At 39.7% G+C, this 21,067-nt stretch overlaps 1 protein-coding gene across 12 annotated transcripts in view; it reads left to right on the top strand.

Moving 5' to 3' along the window:
* spns3 (spinster homolog 3 (Drosophila)) overlaps positions 1 to 21,067 on the top strand; it is a 37,276-nt gene that overhangs the window by 1,704 nt on the left and 14,505 nt on the right. For 3 of the 12 annotated variants that reach the window (XM_036989621.1, XM_036989623.1, XM_036989622.1), the window contains exons 2-5: positions 9,847 to 9,946; positions 10,091 to 10,176; positions 10,869 to 11,009; positions 19,857 to 19,922. Coding sequence is in view for 7 of the 12 variants with exons in the window: in XM_036989616.1 (XP_036845511.1) it covers positions 18,499 to 18,727; positions 19,857 to 19,922 (295 nt within the window). In the remaining 5 variants the exon portion in view is untranslated. Of the gene's footprint in view, positions 1 to 9,846; positions 9,947 to 10,090; positions 10,177 to 10,868; positions 11,010 to 16,576; positions 16,740 to 18,480; positions 18,728 to 19,856; positions 19,923 to 21,067 lie in introns of those variants that run through there. The other 9 variants (XM_036989616.1, XM_036989617.1, XM_021617410.2 and 6 more) reach the window with 9 other exon arrangements.

Genomic DNA, 21,067 nt, shown 5'->3' on the forward strand with positions numbered 1-21,067 from the left:
TTTGATGAGGTTTAACGGCGGTTGGCATCCAATAAATGTTACAATAGCGCCACATACTAGACTGGAGTATAACTCCCTTACACTTTGCTTGAAAATAATTATAATTATAAATCCTCCTACTTAATTTAGTACTTCTAAGAAAAATAAAAGTAAAAAGAGCCCTACTAACTTCTAATAGACCCTCCCCCCGTCCCAGAAAAAAAATACAACCCCTTCCAACCTCAATGATCCTACACTTTCCCTCTCTTCAACATACTGTAATGACAGAATACTTACAACAATATAGCAACACATGCTCCACCGTTTCTACTAGTATATTCCCAACAGTCATCTAGAACAGTAGCAGTGGGATGCTCAACCTCACAGCATTCGACCTAACACTATAAGCAAATGACAATTTTGTTGTGCCGTATTTTCCATCTACGGACTGAATATACTCTCCTGCAACCCGCCTCACCCAATGTGGTACGGATCTGCTATTTTTATACTTTAGAACCGGAACCCCCATCAGAAGCTAGCCAGCTAACTAGCTAATAGTCAGTTAGCCACTGCTAGCGGTCCTCACCGTTAACTCGGACAACAGCCAGCCTCAGCTCGGTCAATACCTGCCAGTCTGCACAGCGCGATATCAGCTTTTTCTCTACCACCGGATTCCTACCACAAGCTCTGAACCTTTACAACGGATCGTCGCAGCTAGCGAGCTGCAATCCAAATGGCTGACGCCTCTGTCCCGAAGCAAGCACCAGTTAACCTAGAGCTAGGCCCATCTCCCGGCTTGCCGAAGAGGTCTAATTCTCAGACAGAGTTCAGTGTGTCAAATCGGAGGGCCTGTTGTCCGGACCTCTGGCAGTCTTGTTGGGGGTGCCACAGGGTTCAATTCTCAGGCCGACTCTTTTCTCTGTATATATCAATGATGTCACTCTTGCTGCTGGTGATTCTCTGATCCACCTCTACGCAGACGACACCATTCTGTATACATCTGGCCCTTCTTTGGACACTGTGTTAACAAACCTCCAAACTAACTTCAATGCCATACAACACTGCCTCCGTGGCCTCCAACTGCTTTTAAATGCTAGTGATTGCTGCCCGCACCCACCCGCCCGACTAGCATCACTACTCTGGACGGTTCTGAGTTAGAATATGTGGACAACTGTAAATACCTAGGTGTCTGGCTAGACTGTAAACTCTCTTTACTTACTCACATTAAGTATCTCCAATCCAAAATTCAATCTAGAATCGGCTTCCTATTTCGCAACAAAGCCTCCTTCAGTCATGCCGCCAAACACACCCTCGTAAAAATGACTATCCTACTGATCCTTGACTTCGGCGATGTCATTTACAAAATAGCCTCCAACACTCTACATCCAGTTTGCTATCACAGTGCCATCCATTTTGTCACCAAAGCCCCACATACTACCCACCACTGCGACCTGTATGCTCTCGTTGGCTGGTCCTCGTGTAACAGTATAGCTTCCGTCCCTCTCCTCACCCCTACCTGGGCTCGAACCAAGGACCCTCTGCACACATCAACAACTGACACCCACGAAGCATCGTTACCCATCGCTCATCAAAAGCCGTGGCCCTTGCAGAGCAAGGGGGACAACTACTTCAAGGTCTCAGAGCGAGTGACGTCACTGATTGAAAAGCTATTAGCGCGCACCACCGCTAACTAGCTAGCCATTTCACATTGGTTACACTCGCGACATATACGTCGCCAAACCCACTGGCTCCAGGTCATCTATAAGTCTTTGCTAGGTAAAGCCCCGCCTTATCTCAGCTCGCTGGTCACCATAGCAGCACCCACTCGTAGCACACGCTACAGCAAGTATATTTCACTGGTCATCCCCAAAGCCAACACTTTGGCCGCCTTTCCTTCCAGTTCGCTGCTGCCAATGACTGGAACAAATTGCAAAAATCACTGAAGCTGTAGACTTATATCTCCCTCTCTAACTTTAAGCATCAGCTGTCAGAGCAGCTTACCGATCACTGTACCTGTACACTGCCAATCTGTAAATAGCACACTACCTCATCCCCATATTGTTATTTATCTTCTTGCTCTTTTGCACCCCAGTATCTATTCTTGCACATCATCATCTGCACATCTATCACTTCAGTGTTAATGCTAAATTGTAATTATTTGACCTCTTGCCTTACCTCCCTAATCTTCTACATTTACACACTCTGTACATATATTTTTCTATTGTGTTATTGACTGTACATTTGTTTATGTGTAACTCTGTGTTGTTGTTGTTGTTGTATGTGTCGAACTGCTTTGCTTTATCTTGGCCAGGTCGCAGTTGTAAATGATAACTTGTTCTCAACTGGCCTACCTGGTTAAATAAAGGTGAAATAAATAAAATTAAACATTTTTAAAAACTATCCAAAGGCATCTCACCTGCCTCCACTAGTAGACACATACAGACATTGATTTAAATGCATCAACATATATCCTTAAAGCTATATACTGGATTTTGTCCAGCCTGTGAAGCCATTTCTTCGCCGCTTGTTCCCATGAACTATACACCCGTCATAAATTGAAGTCATTTGACTTCAGGAAAGGGTTCTACTCAATGGTGTGTTAGATACCACCCATATACATTTGCTTGACACCCCCTCATTATCATATTAGAGGAATAAATGAAATAATAGAAATGAATGAAAAATTGGATTTATTATTGAAATAATTAATGATGTATTTATGTTTGCATTCATTCATTCATTTATTGATGTATCTATTTATATGTGCATGTATTCATTCATGTGTTTATGGGTGCATGTATTCATTCATGTGTTTATGGGTGCATGTATTTATTCATGTGTTTATGGGTGCATGTATTTATTCATGTGTTTATGGGTGCATGTATTCATTCATGTGTTTATGGGTGCATGTATTCATTCATGTGTTTATGGGTGCATGTATTTATTCATGTGTTTATGGGTGCATGTATTTATTCATGTGTTTATGGGTGCATGTATTCATTCATGTGTTTATGGGTGCATGTATTCATTCATGTGTTTATGGGTGCATGTATTCATTCATGTGTTTATGGGTGCATGTATTCATTCATGTGTTTATGGGTGCATGTATTCATTCATGTGTTTATGGGTGCATGTATTCATTCATGTGTTTATGGGTGCATGTATTCATTCATGTGTTTATGGGTGCATGTATTTATTCATGTGTTTATGGGTGCATGTATTCATTCATGTGTTTATGGGTGCATGTATTCATTCATGTGTTTATGGGTGCATGTATTCATTCATGTGTTTATGGGTGCATGTATTTATTCATGTGTTTATGGGTGCATGTATTCATTCATGTGTTTATGGGTGCATGTATTTATTCATGTGTTTATGGGTGCATGTATTTATTCATGTGTTTATGGGTGCATGTATTCATTCATGTGTTTATGGGTGCATGTATTCATTCATGTGTTTATGGGTGCATGTATTCATTCATGTGTTTATGGGTGCATGTATTCATTCATGTGTTTATGGGTGCATGTATTTATTCATGTGTTTATGGGTGCATGTATTCATTCATGTGTTTATGGGTGCATGTATTCATTCATGTGTTTATGGGTGCATGTATTCATTCATGTGTTTATGGGTGCATGTATTCATTCATGTGTTTATGGGTGCATGTATTTATTCATGTGTTTATGGGTGCATGTATTCATTCATCTGTTTATGGGTGCATGTATTCATTCATGTGTTTATGGGTGCATGTATTCATTCATGTGTTTATGGGTGCATTCATTTATTCATGTGTTTATGGGTGCATGTATTTATTCATGTGTTTATGGGTGCATGTATTTATTCATGTGTTTATGGGTGCATGTATTCATTCATGTGTTTATGGGTGCATTCATTTATTCATGTGTTTATGGGTGCATGTATTTATTCATGTGTTTATGGGTGCATGTATTTATTCATGTGTTTATGGGTGCATGTATTCATTCATCTGTTTATGGGTGCATGTATTTATTCATGTGTTTATGGGTGCATGTATTCATTCATCTGTTTATGGGTGCATGTATTCATTCATGTGTTTATGGGTGCATGTATTCATTCATGTGTTTATGGGTGCATGTATTCATTCATGTGTTTATGGGTGCATGTATTCATTCATCTGTTTATGGGTGCATGTATTCATTCATGTGTTTATGGGTGCATGTATTTATTCATGTGTTTATGGGTGCATGTATTCATTCATGTGTTTATGGGTGCATGTATTCATTCATCTGTTTATGGGTGCATGTATTTATTCATGTGTTTATGGGTGCATGTATTTATTCATGTGTTTATGGGTGCATGTATTCATTCATGTGTTTATGGGTGCATGTATTTATTCATGTGTTTATGGGTGCATGTATTCATTCATGTGTTTATGGGTGCATGTATTTATTCATGTGTTTATGGGTGCATGTATTCATTCATCTGTTTATGGGTGCATGTATTCATTCATGTGTTTATGGGTGCATGTATTCATTCATGTGTTTATGGGTGCATGTATTTATTCATGTGTTTATGGGTGCATGTATTCATTCATCTGTTTATGGGTGCATGTATTTATTCATGTGTTTATGGGTGCATGTATTCATTCATGTGTTTATGGGTGCATGTATTTATTCATGTGTTTATGGGTGCATGTATTCATTCATCTGTTTATGGGTGCATGTATTCATTCATGTGTTTATGGGTGCATGTATTCATTCATCTGTTTATGGGTGCATGTATTCATTCATGTGTTTATGGGTGCATGTATTCATTCATGTGTTTATGGGTGCATGTATTTATTCATGTGTTTATGGGTGCATGTATTTATTCATGTGTTTATGGGTGCATGTATTCATTCATGTGTTTATGGGTGCATGTATTTATTCATGTGTTTATGGGTGCATGTATTCATTCATCTGTTTATGGGTGCATGTATTTATTCATGTGTTTATGGGTGCATGTATTTATTCATGTGTTTATGGGTGCATGTATTCATTCATGTGTTTATGGGTGCATGTATTCATTCATGTGTTTATGGGTGCATGTATTCATTCATGTGTTTATGGGTGCATGTATTCATTCATGTGTTTATGGGTGCATGTATTCATTCATGTGTTTATGGGTGCATGTATTCATTCATGTGTTTATGGGTGCATGTATTTATTCATGTGTTTATGGGTGCATGTATTCATTCATGTGTTTATGGGTGCATGTATTCATTCATGTGTTTATGGGTGCATGTATTCATTCATGTGTTTATGGGTGCATGTATTTATTCATGTGTTTATGGGTGCATGTATTCATTCATGTGTTTATGGGTGCATGTATTCATTCATGTGTTTATGGGTGCATGTATTTATTCATGTGTTTATGGGTGCATGTATTTATTCATGTGTTTATGGGTGCATGTATTCATTCATGTGTTTATGGGTGCATGTATTCATTCATGTGTTTATGGGTGCATGTATTCATTCATGTGTTTATGGGTGCATGTATTTATTCATGTGTTTATGGGTGCATGTATTCATTCATGTGTTTATGGGTGCATGTATTCATTCATGTGTTTATGGGTGCATGTATTCATTCATGTGTTTATGGGTGCATGTATTCATTCATGTGTTTATGGGTGCATGTATTCATTCATGTGTTTATGGGTGCATGTATTTATTCATGTGTTTATGGGTGCATGTATTCATTCATCTGTTTATGGGTGCATGTATTCATTCATGTGTTTATGGGTGCATGTATTCATTCATGTGTTTATGGGTGCATTCATTTATTCATGTGTTTATGGGTGCATGTATTTATTCATGTGTTTATGGGTGCATGTATTTATTCATGTGTTTATGGGTGCATGTATTTATTCATGTGTTTATGGGTGCATGTATTCATTCATGTGTTTATGGGTGCATTCATTTATTCATGTGTTTATGGGTGCATGTATTTATTCATGTGTTTATGGGTGCATGTATTTATTCATGTGTTTATGGGTGCATGTATTCATTCATCTGTTTATGGGTGCATGTATTTATTCATGTGTTTATGGGTGCATGTATTCATTCATCTGTTTATGGGTGCATGTATTCATTCATGTGTTTATGGGTGCATGTATTCATTCATCTGTTTATGGGTGCATGTATTTATTCATGTGTTTATGGGTGCATGTATTTATTCATGTGTTTATGGGTGCATGTATTCATTCATGTGTTTATGGGTGCATGTATTTATTCATGTGTTTATGGGTGCATGTATTCATTCATGTGTTTATGGGTGCATGTATTTATTCATGTGTTTATGGGTGCATGTATTCATTCATGTGTTTATGGGTGCATGTATTCATTCATGTGTTTATGGGTGCATGTATTCATTCATGTGTTTATGGGTGCATGTATTTATTCATGTGTTTATGGGTGCATGTATTCATTCATCTGTTTATGGGTGCATGTATTTATTCATGTGTTTATGGGTGCATGTATTCATTCATGTGTTTATGGGTGCATGTATTTATTCATGTGTTTATGGGTGCATGTATTCATTCATCTGTTTATGGGTGCATGTATTCATTCATGTGTTTATGGGTGCATGTATTCATTCATCTGTTTATGGGTGCATGTATTCATTCATGTGTTTATGGGTGCATGTATTCATTCATGTGTTTATGGGTGCATGTATTTATTCATGTGTTTATGGGTGCATGTATTTATTCATGTGTTTATGGGTGCATGTATTCATTCATGTGTTTATGGGTGCATGTATTTATTCATGTGTTTATGGGTGCATGTATTCATTCATCTGTTTATGGGTGCATGTATTCATTCATGTGTTTATGGGTGCATGTATTCATTCATGTGTTTATGGGTGCATGTATTCATTCATGTGTTTATGGGTGCATGTATTCATTCATGTGTTTATGGGTGCATGTATTCATTCATGTGTTTATGGGTGCATGTATTCATTCATGTGTTTATGGGTGCATGTATTCATTCATGTGTTTATGGGTGCATGTATTCATTCATGTGTTTATGGGTGCATTCATTCATGTGTTTATGGGTGCATGTATTCATTCATGTGTTTATGGGTGCATGTATTCATTCATCTGTTTATGGGTGCATGTATTCATTCATCTGTTTATGGGTGCATGTATTCATTCATGTGTTTATGGGTGCATGTATTCATTCATGTGTTTATGGGTGCATGTATTCATTCATGTGTTTATGGGTGCATGTATTCATTCATGTGTTTATGGGTGCATTCATTCATGTGTTTATGGGTGCATGTATTCATTCATGTGTTTATGGGTGCATGTATTCATTCATCTGTTTATGGGTGCATGTATTCATTCATCTGTTTATGGGTGCATGTATTCATTCATGTGTTTATGGGTGCATGTATTCATTCATGTGTTTATGGGTGCATGTATTTATTCATGTGTTTATGGGTGCATGTATTCATTCATGTGTTTATGGGTGCATGTATTCATTCATGTGTTTATGGGTGCATGTATTCATTCATCTGTTTATGGGTGCATGTATTCATTCATGTGTTTATGGGTGCATTCATTCATGTGTTTATGGGTGCATGTATTCATTCATCTGTTTATGGGTGCATGTATTCATTCATGTGTTTATGGGTGCATGTATTCATTCATGTGTTTATGGGTGCATGTATTTATTCATGTGTTTATGGGTGCATGTATTCATTCATGTGTTTATGGGTGCATGTATTTATTCATGTGTTTATGGGTGCATGTATTCATTCATGTGTTTATGGGTGCATGTATTCATTCATGTGTTTATGGGTGCATGTATTCATTCATGTGTTTATGGGTGCATGTATTCATTCATGTGTTTATGGGTGCATGTATTCATTCATGTGTTTATGGGTGCATTCATTTATTCATGTGTTTATGGGTGCATGTATTCATTCATGTGTTTATGGGTGCATGTATTCATTCATGTGTTTATGGGTGCATGTATTCATTCATGTGTTTATGGGTGCATGTATTCATTCATGTGTTTATGGGTGCATGTATTCATTCATCTGTTTATGGGTGCATGTATTCATTCATGTGTTTATGGGTGCATGTATTTATTCATGTGTTTATGGGTGCATGTATTCATTCATGTGTTTATGGGTGCATTCATTCATTCATGTGTTTATGGGTGCATGCATTCATTCATGTGTTTATGGGTGCATTCATTCATTCATGTGTTTATGGGTGCATTCATTCATTCATGTGTTTATGGGTGCATGTACTTATTTATAAATATGGCAGGTTTGATCCTCCATACATCAGGACCACAACCATGGATCCCATTCCGAACACAACACTGATTTAATCTGCAATAATAACTTTAAAATGTAACTATTCATGTTGTGTTTGTCGAGGATTTGACGGCTTTTAGGGCTACACAGTTTATTGAGAGTGCCCTCCTGACACATTTTCAATAACTATTTTATTTTTGTTTTTTAAATCAGTCAGCGACTGTCTATAAGCTCTGTGGAAACACCGTAGCACTTTAGAAAGTGACAACTGGGATATTTGTGTACAGCTTAGTCAATATGTTTTACTGTAGGCCTAAACCTGTTTCCAACTAGTAAACCGGAATCATGTCATTAACTTTGGTCGGTTTTGATTATACTGTTTCTCTAAATAAACATGCAGTAATTGTGGTTTATTTAGATGTTACACATCTTTATTTCACTTTGATTATCCAGCATTTTAGGAATTTTATAAGTGAGAATTCACTGGTTTTTTAAAAACTTTTTTAGCCAATCAATCAAATGTATTTTATAGAGCCTTTTTTATATCAGCAGTTGTCACAAGGTGCTTTACAGATACCCAGCCTAAACCCTAAAGAACTTTACAGATACCCAACCTAAACCCTAAAGAACTTTACAGATACCCAACCTAAACCCTAAAGAGCTTTACAGATACCCAGCCTAAACCCCTAAAGAACTTTACAGATGCCCAGCCTAAACCCTAAAGAACTTTACAGATACCCAACCTAAACCCTAAAGTGCTTTACAGATACCCAACCTAAACCCTAAAGAGCTTTACAGATACCCAGCCTAAACCCCTAAAGAACTTTACAGATACCCAACCTAAACCCTAAAGTGCTTTACAGATACCCAGCCTAAACCCTAAAGAACTTTACAGATACCCAACCTAAACCCTAAAGAACTTTACAGATACCCAACCTAAACCCTAAAGAGCTTTACAGATACCCAGCCTAAACCCCTAAAGAACTTTACAGATACCCAGCCTAAACCCCTAAAGAACTTTACAGATACCCAGCCTAAACCCCTAAAGAACTTTACAGATACCCAACCTAAACCCTAAAGTGCTTTACAGATACCCAGCCTAAACCCCTAAAGAACTTTACAGATACCCAACCTAAACCCTAAAGTGCTTTACAGATACCCAGCCTAAACCCCTAAAGAACTTTACAGATACCCAACCTAAACCCTAAAGTGCTTTACAGATACCCAGCCTAAACCCCTAAAGAACTTTACAGATACCCAACCTAAACCCTAAAGTGCTTTACAGATACCCAGCCTAAACCCTAAAGTGCTTTACAGATACCCAGCCTAAACCCCTAAAGAACTTTACAGATACCCAACCTAAACCCTAAAGTGCTTTACAGATACCCAGCCTAAACCCTAAAGTGCTTTACAGATACCCAACCTAAACCCCTAAAGAACAAACAATGCAGGAGCATTGGGAAAAACTCCAGAGAAGGAAGAAACCTAGAGAGGAACCATGCTCTGATGGCTGGCCAATCCTCTTCATAAAGGTGCATTAAAACAAGCATATTCTTATCCCTCTTGTATGTCTGTCCACAGAGCCCAGGATAGGAGTACCCAGAAATGTAGTGCATCTATTTTCACCAGTAGATGGAGGAGAAGATCCAGGTCAGTGATCATATCTCCAAAACAAGCTTGGGTAAGTTCATGATACATTGTCACACTTGACTGCACTGTAGGTATGATTTAGAAAAAGCCTCGTGGGGGGACATGATAAACTGATGTTAAACAGACGTTCTCCAGAACAGATCATGTTTCTACTTTTGTTTCTTTACTCCTCTAGGAGACAAAAGTGTTAAGAAGACAGACAAATAACAAACAAGATTTTTGCAGGTAGCAGAGACATGGGTGTTTCTAATAGTCTTTTTGGTAAGGTAATATTTTTTTTACATTTTTTTTTATAGTTGAAGGCAATGAAGGATATTGTTTGAGTGCAAGACATTTAACTGACTGCCAAATGGAAATGTAGAGGAGCCATCACATAGTATCCATGCTTATTGTTGTGAACAACATGCAATATAATTTAGACATCTTCACGGTTGTGTCCAAAGGCTACAGACAAACAGCAGCACTGTCTCTCTGTGTTATTTAATTTCAAAGTTGCATAATGGCCTGTTATGTTGTCCTGGTAACTGCTTTGCAGGATACATAAAGTTACATCTGTTAGGATATCTGGGCTGTGAAGAGGTATCCCAAATTCTGGTGTGTCACTTAGTGTTTACTCCAAGTCCATTCTGTATTTTGAGAGCTTTGAAATCCTAACATTTTGAATGCACAACTAGTCCACTCGACTTATATGTTGAAGTAGCCTAAAGCAGTTGAATGACAACAGGCTTTTTTTGTACTTCAAAGTTACCTTGTATTTGGCTCATTTATTGAGCTGTTGGATCCGAACATTTAGTATTGTATGTAGAGTGCAGTAAGAGATAGCAATGTGTTAGTTTCCAATGTGGCCATTGGCTTGTTTTCAACATTGCATCACAGTGAAGAACTGTGTGATTGCATATGCCCAACCCAGAGGGGGGCTGGCCCCTGTGCTAACTGTTAACTTAATATCCCAGCAGCATATTACCGTTTGAGCCTGAGGAGGATTTCCTGCATGCTCTCCGTCTCTGTCTCAGCTTTGGAGACAACACACTGTGACTTCCCATCATCATCTAGAAACAACATGTTCAAGATTTCAAGACTTCATTAACCAAAATGTAAGATATATATTTGATTATTTATTTTTTAATTCAGTCTGATCGTATGGGTTAAAGTAGCCTACTGTTGACGTTGCCATTACGCTGAGTTCTACAACTGCGTTTTTGACCTGTCATGTCAAGAAAACTCAAGTTATATTCTAACTACAGAACCCATGTCCATGTGTGTAGGCTATATCATGTTTAAAAAACATATCTAGTTGCAGTAGTGTAAAGTACATAAGTAAAACATACTTTAAAGTACTACTTACGTAGTTTTTTTTTTAGGGTATCTTTATTTTACTATTTTATATTTTTTACCATTTTTACTTTTACTTCACTACATTCCTAAAGAAAAATAATGTACTTTTTACTCCATAACATTTTCACTGACAATCAGTAGTAGTCGTTACATTTTGAATGCTTAGCAGAACAGGACAATGGTCCAATTCATGCAGTTATCAAGAGAATATCCCTGGTCATCCCTACTGCCTCTGATCTGGTGGGCTCACGAAACAGAGAATATCTCTGGTCATCCCTACTGCCTCTGATCTGGTGGGCTCACGAAACAGAGAATATCTCTGGTCATCCCTACTGCCTCTGATCTGGTGGGCTCACGAAACAGAGAATATCTCTGGTCATCCCTACTTTCTCTGATCTGGTGGGCTCACGAAACAGAGAATATCTCTGGTCATCCCTACTTTCTCTGATCTGGTGGACTCACTTAACCCAAATGCTACGTGTTAGAGTATGCCACTGGCTATCCGTAACATACAAACACAAGAAAAGTGTGCCGTCTGGTTTGCTTAATATAAGGAATATGAAATGATTTATACTTTACATTTTACTTTTGATACTTAAGTATATTCGAGTAATTACATTTACTGCTGATACTTAAGTATATTTAAAACAAAATACTTTTAGACTTTTACTCAAGTAGTATTTTACTGGGTGACATTCACTTTTACTTGAGTCATTTTCTATTAAGGTATCTTTACTTTTACTCAAGTATGACAATTGGATACTTTTTCTACAACTGCCCAGCTGTTGGTGTGTTTATGCCTGAACAATGCCATTGTATTGTAGTATGTTGTTCTGGGAAGAAGAAGCTGCACACATAATTGTTGTATTGTTGCGATGGACCTGACAGATTCTCTCAGACTTTACTGCTACTGTTGACGTAAACAACCACCGCAGCTATCGTTTTTAAAAAGCATCAAAAATGTGTGATTACATTGCAAAATTTATAACACACAGTATGATATTAGTGAACTATGTCAATATTAGTAAAAATGTCAATGTATTTCATTTGCAAATCACTGAGGTGTTGAAATAGCTGATACGTCGAGGACAACAAGATTCAAATAATTATATCTTGCCCCAGATTCTTTTGAATACCACTTTTGATTGAATCGAGTTCTAACTACATCCTACCATCAGGCCTAACGGAGCCTTCTGTTTACATGCTCTAAATCAATAGCTTGAAACACAGAGGACATCCCATCAATCAGATCTCCTACTATATTCAGAGGTTATCAGCCCAGAAAAAGTCTATAACAAACACAGGAAAGTTAAACATAAACAGTTTTGATAAACATAAACCGTTTTGAACTCTGGCCACCATTGTTACACCATAAATTGCCTGTTTAACAACACACCTTGTTTTCTGAATGACATAGGGATGTAACTACGGTTACTTCTTTGCCAGAAACCCAGGAGGAAGAGGCTGGTGTATCTGTAGAACGTTGACGCAGACAAATACTATTGTACGTTGAGACACATTGTAGAGGATTGCAAAACTCTTCTTCCTTCCTCTTCATCTAACAACCACATTTATCCGGTTTACAGCGTTTTAAAATTAGTTCCCACTATTCTGATTGGTCTGTATCGCAAGGGTGATTAACATATTTTGGCATTGACTAAAATAGAAATGTCCAATGACAGTGTTTCCTCAAACAAGATTAACATATTTTGGCATTGACTAAAATAGAAATGTCCAATGACAGTGTTTCCTCATACAAGATTAACATATTTTGGCATTGACTAAAATAGAATAACCCAAATAAAAATAGTAACACGAGAAATAAAATATACAAGAATGGAGCTAGCTTTTATTTTATTTTATTTTACCAGGCAAGTCAGTTAAGAACAAATTCTTATTTTCAAAGACCTCCTAGGAAAAGTGGGTTGACTGCCTGTTCAGGGTCAGAACGACAGATGTGTACCTTGTCAGTTCGGGGGTTTGAACTTGCAACCTTCCGGTTACTAGTCCAACGCTCTAACCACTAGGCTACCTACCGCCTCTACACTCTAACCACTAGGCTACCCTGCCGCACCGGTAGATGGAAAAAGTTGTGGAAAAGGTATCCAGAAAACAGGAAAGCGCTCACCCGGAGGCGGCGCTCCTAGTGGCTGGGGTCTTAAATGCAAGGAAACTTAAATCGGTCTTACCAAATTTCTATCAGCATGTTAAATGTGCAACCAGAAGGGAAAAAAAAAAAACTCTGGACCACCTTAACTCCACACACAGAGACGCATACAAAGCTCTCCGTCTTCCTCCATTTGGCAAATCTGACCATAATTCTGTCCTCTTGATTCCTGCTTACAAGCTAAAATTAAAACGGGAAGCACCAGTGACTCAATCAATAAAAAAGTGGTCAGATGGTAAGCTATAGGACTGTTTTGCTAGAACAGACTGGAATATGTTCCGGAATATGTTCCTCCGATGGCATTGAGTTGTACCCCACATCAGTCATTGGCTTCATCAATAAGTGCATTGATGATGTCGTCCCCATAGTGACTGTACGTACATACCCCAACCAGAAGCCATGGACTACAGGCAACATCCGCACTGAGCTAAAGGCTATAGCTTCCGCTTTCAAGGAGCGGGACTCTAACCCGGAAGCTTATAAGAAATCCCGCTATGCCCGCCGACGAACCATCAAACAGGACTAAGATCGAATCATACTACACCGGCTCTGACACTCGTCGGATGTGGCAGGGCTTGCAAACCATTACAGACTACAAAGAGAAGCCCAAACCGAGAGCTTCCCAGTGAAGCAAGCCTACCAGACGAGCTAAACTACTTCTATGCTCGCTTTAAGGCAAATAACACTGAAACATGCATGAGAGCACCAGCTGTCCCGGAAGACTGTGTGATCACGCTCTCCGCAGCTGATGTGGGTAAGACCTTTAAACAGGTCAACATTCGCAAGGCCGCAGGGCCAGACAGATTACCAGGACGTGTACTGTGAGCCTGCGCTGACCAACTGGCAAGTGTCTTCACTGACATTTTCAACCTCTCTCGGTTCGAGTCTGTAATACCAACATGTTTTAAGCAGACCACCATAGTCCCTGTGCCCAAGAACACTAAGGTAACCTGCCTAAATGACTACTGACCCGTAGCACTCACGTCTGTAGCCATGAAGTTATTTGAAAGAAAGGTCATGACTACATCAACACCATTATCCCAGAAACCCTAAACCCCACTCCAATTTCCATTCCTTCCTAACAAATCTACAGATGATACAATCTCTATTGCACTCCACACTGCCCTTTCCCACCTGGACACAAGAAACATGTGAAAATGCTGTTCTTTGACTACAGCTCAGCGTTCAACACCATAGTACCCTCAAAGCAATCAATAAGCTAAGGACCCTGGGACTAAAAACCTCCCTCTGCAACTGGATCCTGGACTTCCTGACAGGCCGCCCCCAGGTAGTAAGGCTAGGTAACAACACATCCGCCACACGGGCCCCTCAGGGGTGCATGCTCAGCCCCCTCCTGTACTCCTAAATCACTGATGACTGCATGGCCAGGCATGACTCCAACACTATCATTAAGTTTGCCGATGACACAACAGTGGTAGGCCTGATCACCAACAACGATAAGACAGCCTGTAGGGAAGAAGTCAGAGACCTGGCCGTGTGGCGCCAGGACAACAACCTCTCCCTCAACGTGATCAAGACAAAGGAGATGATTGTGGACTACAGGAAAAAGAGGACCGAGCACACCCCCATTCTCATCAACAGGGCTGTAGTGGAGCAGGTTGAGAGCTTCAAGTTCCTTGCTGTCCACATCACCAACAAACTAACATGGTCCAAGCACACCAAGACAATCGTGAAGAGGGCATGACAAAACATATTCCCCCTCAGGAGACTGAAACGATTTGGCATGGGTCCTTAGATCGTCAAAAGGTTCTACAGCTGCATCACTGCCTGGTATGGCAACTGACCACAAGGCACTAGAGAGGGTAGTGTGTACGGCCCAGTACATCACTGGGGAAAAGCTTCCTGCCATCCAGGACCTCTATACCAGGCGATGTCAGTCATAGACTGTTCTCTCTGCTACTGCACAGCAAGCGGTATCGGAGGGCCAAGTCTAGGTCCAAGAGGCTTCTAAACAGCTTCTACCCCCAAGCCATAATACTTCTGAACATCCAATCAAATGGCTACCCAGACTATTTGCATTGCCCCCCCCCCCCCCCCCCCCCCCCCTCTTTTACACCACTGCTACTCTCTGTTGTTATCATCTGTGCATAGTCACTTTAATAACTCTACCTACATGTACATATAACCTCGATTACCTCGACTAACCGGTGCCCCCGCACATTGAGTCTGTACCGGTACCCTACTGTATATAGTCTCACTATATTTTTATTTTACTGCTGCTCTTTAATTACTTGTTACTTTCATTTTATTTAAATTGCATTGTTGGTTAGGGGCTCATAAGTAAGCATTTCACTGTAAGGTCTACAGCTGTTGTATTCGGCACATGACTAATAATTTGATTTGAGATCAATGTGCAGATGTATTTGAGGATGAAGGCAGGGTAAAGTGACTAGACATCAGGATATATAATAATAAGGTATTTGAGGTAGATATGTACATGAAGGCAGGGTAAAGTGACTAGGCATAAGGATAGATAATATAAGGTATTTGAGGTAGATATGTACATGAAGGCAGGGTAAAGTGACTAGGCATCAGGATAGATAATAATAAGGTATTTGAGGTAGATATGTACATGAAGGCAGGGTAAAGTGACTAGACATCAGGTTAAATAATAATAAGGTATTTGAGGTAGATATGTACATGAAGGCAGGGTAAAGTATCTCATAGGAGAAAGCATCATAGCGAGCTAATCAGCGCCCCTCTTTCTCTCTACACGTAGGCCATCTATCTGATACTGTCTTGACAACAAAAAAAGTATAACAATGTGCCAATCAGCGTTGGGCTGAACTGAGCGAATCAACTGTAAATGGACCTGGCGAAATTTAAAAAAATGTCAAGGGAAGTCTATTTTTATTTGGCGTCTCTCCTATCAAATCGCTTTCAGGGCATATGTCATGGACAGAAACAACTTGAATTGTTACATCTCGTTGTGTTGTTGTCCTCCGGTGGCTGGCTAGCTAAAATTGTCCCTTTCCTCAATTAGCCATGGATGGAGATAGGGATATGGACTTGTGGTTTTACTTCATTCTCCGTACTGGCCAGTGATTACAACATGATTCTGATCCAACCATTAATTCATACATTGTTGTGCCCCTGGCCCGAGAGGATTTGTACAGAAGCTAGATGTAAGAAAGCTTATGTTAACTAGCTAATGTTGCCCATGAATGGAAGTTAGGCTAGCGAGCAAGCATTTTAGCCAAATAGCCTTGTACAACAAAGAATAAAAGCATGCACGGTGTGACAGACCGTTTTGTCAACATGAAAGAGAGGAGGATGGCATTGGCGTTTCTCTACAAGTAGGGTGAGTCAACTGGCTTCGCCAGAGCACATGCCTCTTTGTCCTTCCAGTCTCCAAAGTGTCTTTTCATTTTGAGCACCTGTCCACTGAAAGGTCTGTGCACTGCCCTCATAAAGGCTGCCCAGAAACTGCAGCCTGGTCTCATAGACTAGACGTAACATAGTACACGTTAATGGAAGGTTAGGGTGGTTGGTTAGAGTGGATCAGACTGGTCCCATAGACTACACATAACATAGTAAACGTAAATCCCGTATACTCAAATCAGTATGATATGTTACGTATTATAAACTGGGTGGTTCGAGCCCTGAATGTTGATTGGCTAGAAGCCGTGGTATATCAGGTATATTTTTACCATTCTAATTACTTTGTTTAACAGTCTATAAGAGCAATAAGGTACCTCTGGTGTTTGTTTAGATATGGCCAATATTCCACGGCTAAGGGCTGTATCCAGGCAATCGGCTTTGCATCATATGCATAAGAACAACCCTTAGCCGTGGTATATTTGCCATACACCACACCCACTTGGGCTTTATTGCTTAATTGTATGGTTACATAAGATAGGCGGTTACTTAAGGAAAAAATGAAAAGTAGGGTGGTTGGTCAGACGAATATCTAGCAACCCAAAGCTGGCAAGTTCGAATCTCATCATGGACAATACTTATTTTCCACCATAATTTGCAATAAATTCATAAAAAATCCTACAATGTGATTTTCTGGATTTTTTTCTTCTCATTTTGTCTGTCATAGTTGAAGTGTACCTATGATGAAAATTACAGGCCTCTCTCATCTTTTTAAGTGGGAGAACTTGCACAATTGGTGGCTGACTAAATACTTTTTTTGCCCCACTGTATTTAGCATTTTAGTTCATTAGCAACTTTACAACTACTTACTACTTTTCAGCTCCTTTGCAACTACTTAGCATGTTGGCTAACCCTTACCTTAACCCTTTAACCTAACTCCAAACCTTAACCCCTAACCCCTAGAGCTAGCTAACATTAGCATTAGCAACCTAGCTAACGTTAGCGACAACAAATTGTAATCGTAACATATTGTATGAATTGCAATTCATAACATATTGTATATCATACAAATTGTAAAGTAATCCGGGCATAATGAGAAGCCACACCCCCTGAATCAGTCTCCTAGATGTTGTTGTTTACTTTCTCACTCAGTAACTAAATTATGATTATCAATTATGATATGAATTATGATGATTTAAGATTTCATCTTAAATTTATGTTTGCGGGCCAGAGTATGGTAGACTAATTCCTCGTGGACAGATCTACTTAAACATAACTGGTACCGTAGAATTTGTCAGGAAGGAACTGGATGTGTGTGCTAACGAGCAGCATTAGTTCCGGTGTTTGGGTTTTTCCGTCACTGGTTATTTGGACAAATCATGATTTCACCGGTGTTAGCATCTTTCGAATTTTGGAAGGGGAGGGGACATTCGGCCTGGGTTAACTGAGATTAGCTAGACTCAAACCTGTAGACGTCACATACACACTCTTGATTTTTACCAGTGGTATCTATGAATAAATGTGATAAAACAATAGTCTTTCTCATCACCGGAACTCTGAGGAGCATGTCACTCTTAGTCAGAGGCATTATGTCAACCTTAAAGGTGCAATCTGCAATACATGTAGTTATATCTATAGTTCCATATATGCATTTGGGAGTTGATACAGTTTGCCCCACCCCTCAAATTGTGTCACCCTCTTCATATGTTACCTTCCTTGTTCAGATCTCAGGGTTGGGAGCCATGGAGACGAATGGGTCAGTGATGTCTCTGAAGGATGAAGAGAAGACTCGCCTGAGTTCAGTTTCCAATGAAACTTCCACACGCTACGGTTCCATAGCTGACAGCCTTCCTACTGATGAACCATCCACAGCGGAGATAACAGTCCTCTCTCCACGACGCTCCTATATAACAGTAGCTGTGCTCTGTTATGTCAACTTAATCAATTACATGGACCGATACACAATCGCAGGTGAGAGTCTTTCAGCACTTCTCTTGAAAACAGCTAACACCTGCAGTCAAGCTTGCAACGTCCCCTTTTTGTGGTGGCACGGGCCACTTTTCAGTCAAGCGCTTGCACAACGGCACATCAGGGATTCGAACCAGCAACCTTTCACTTACTGACCAAAACGCTCATAACTGCTATATTTCCTGCCACTAACCTACATCAAGCTTGTGACTCTATAAACTTGTTGGATGCATTTGCAGTTCGTTTTGTTTTAGATAATGCATAGGCATTTCCAGTGGCGATTTTAGCATGTAAATCTTGGTGGGGCAAACAAATGTAATAAAGTGGGGACGCATGCTAGCAAAGTCACTACACAACACAACACTAAACATTAATTACACTACAGCGGTGACAAACGTGTTTCCACAAACTGTTAGGGCCTACATAAAGCTGTCCCAATAGCAGTCCCAACATCTTACCACTGCTACACCTGGCTGTCAGCGGAGCCTTGTCTGGCAATGGAACAGTTAATTCAGCCTAATTTACTGCCTTAAAAAAAAAAAACATAGCTGATATGGCTGAACAAATGTGGTTTCTAATGACAATTCAGATCTACAAACTCTGGCTTAAGGGGACGACAAGCGGATAAGAGGCCATCTGTAATTTCGATTAAGACATTAATCAGTGAGCTAGGACGGACGTTGTCAATATAACTATTTGTTTAGTGCTTTTAAAATGTACAGCGGCACAATTCAGAAAATGGTCTGTTCTTACAGTGTTCTCCCTGTACACCAAGTCAGAACCTTAGGATAAATAAAGGGGGCTTATACGCAGACAATGAAAGCTCTTACAAAATTCAATGATTACATTTCTCTGAAACAGGTTATAGGCTACATGTGCACCACCAAGTCAGAACAGTAGGAGAAATTAAGAGTGGTAAATAGACACATTACCAACACCTAAGCTCCTTATTTTCCAATGGCTGCCCAACCTTCACAAAAAGCACTGAGCTAGGCTGAAACACCTGCATTTTGGAGTTGCCTCACCTGCCCTGAATGACTGGTCACCACTGGGCATTTCTGATGCTGATAAAGTATTGGAGGGTCCCTTTTGTACTAACTAATGCAATACTGTTTCTCTTTTTATCTCACAGGGGTCCTTCTCAGTATCCAGAAGTTCTTTGATATAACTGACAGCACGTCTGGACTACTACAGACAGGTATACGATGATTCAAATGTACATTAATTTACACACCCTTTACAACCACAACCACATTATGCTGAGGGTGCAGACTACAGATACCCTCACATTACAAGAAGACAGGAAGAAAATAGATCAACGATTACTTCACTTCCTGTGCAATATGCATTGATACCATCTCAGATAATCTGTTTTACAGGGCCTTCATAAACTATTCATACGACTCTCCACATGTTGTTGTGTTACAACTTAAATTTAAAATGGATTACATTGAGCATGTTTGGTTACTGGCCTACACAAAATACCCCATCATGTCAAAGTGTACATTTTTACAAATGAATTAAAAAATGAAATGTCTTGAGTCAACAAGTATTCCACCCCTTTGTTATGGCAAGCCTAAATAAGTTCTAGAGTAAAAAATGTGCGTAACAACTCACATAATAAGTTGCATGGACTCAATAGTGCAAATTGGTGATGTGAAATACTTACTCACATGATATTTCACATGATCTTAGTATATATACACCTGTTCTGAAAGGCCCCAGAGTCTACAACGCCACTAAGCAAGGGCCACCACCAAGCAAGCGTCACCATGAAGACCAAGGAGCTCTCCAAACAGGTCAGGGACAAAGTTGTGGAGAAGTACAGATCAGGGTTGGGTTATAAAAAATATATCTGAAACGTTGAACATTAAATCCATTATTAAAAAATGGAAAAAATATGGCACCGCAACAAACCTGCAAAGAGAGGGCCGCCCACCAAAACTCACGGACCAGGCAAGGAGGGGATTAATCAGAGAGGTAAAAAAGAGACCAAAGATAACCCTGAAGGAGCTGCAAAGCTCCACAGCGGAGATTGGAGTATCTGTCCATAGGACAACCTTAAGCCGTACACTCCACAGAGCTGGGCTTTACGGAAGAGTGACCAGAAAAAAATTAACAAACACATTTGATGTTTGCCAAAAGGCATGTGGGAGACTCCCCAAACACATAGAAGAAGGTACTCTGGTCAGATGAGACTAAAATGGATCTTATTGGCCATCAAGGAAAACTCTATGTCTGGCGCAAACCCAACCCCTCACATCACCCCGGGAACACCATCCCCACAGTGAAGCATGGTGGTGGCAGCATCATGCTGTGGGGATGTTTTTCATCAGCAGGGAA

The sequence above is a fragment of the Oncorhynchus mykiss genome, chromosome 10, assembly GCF_013265735.2.
Source record: "Oncorhynchus mykiss isolate Arlee chromosome 10, USDA_OmykA_1.1, whole genome shotgun sequence".
NCBI lineage: Eukaryota > Metazoa > Chordata > Actinopteri > Salmoniformes > Salmonidae > Oncorhynchus > Oncorhynchus mykiss.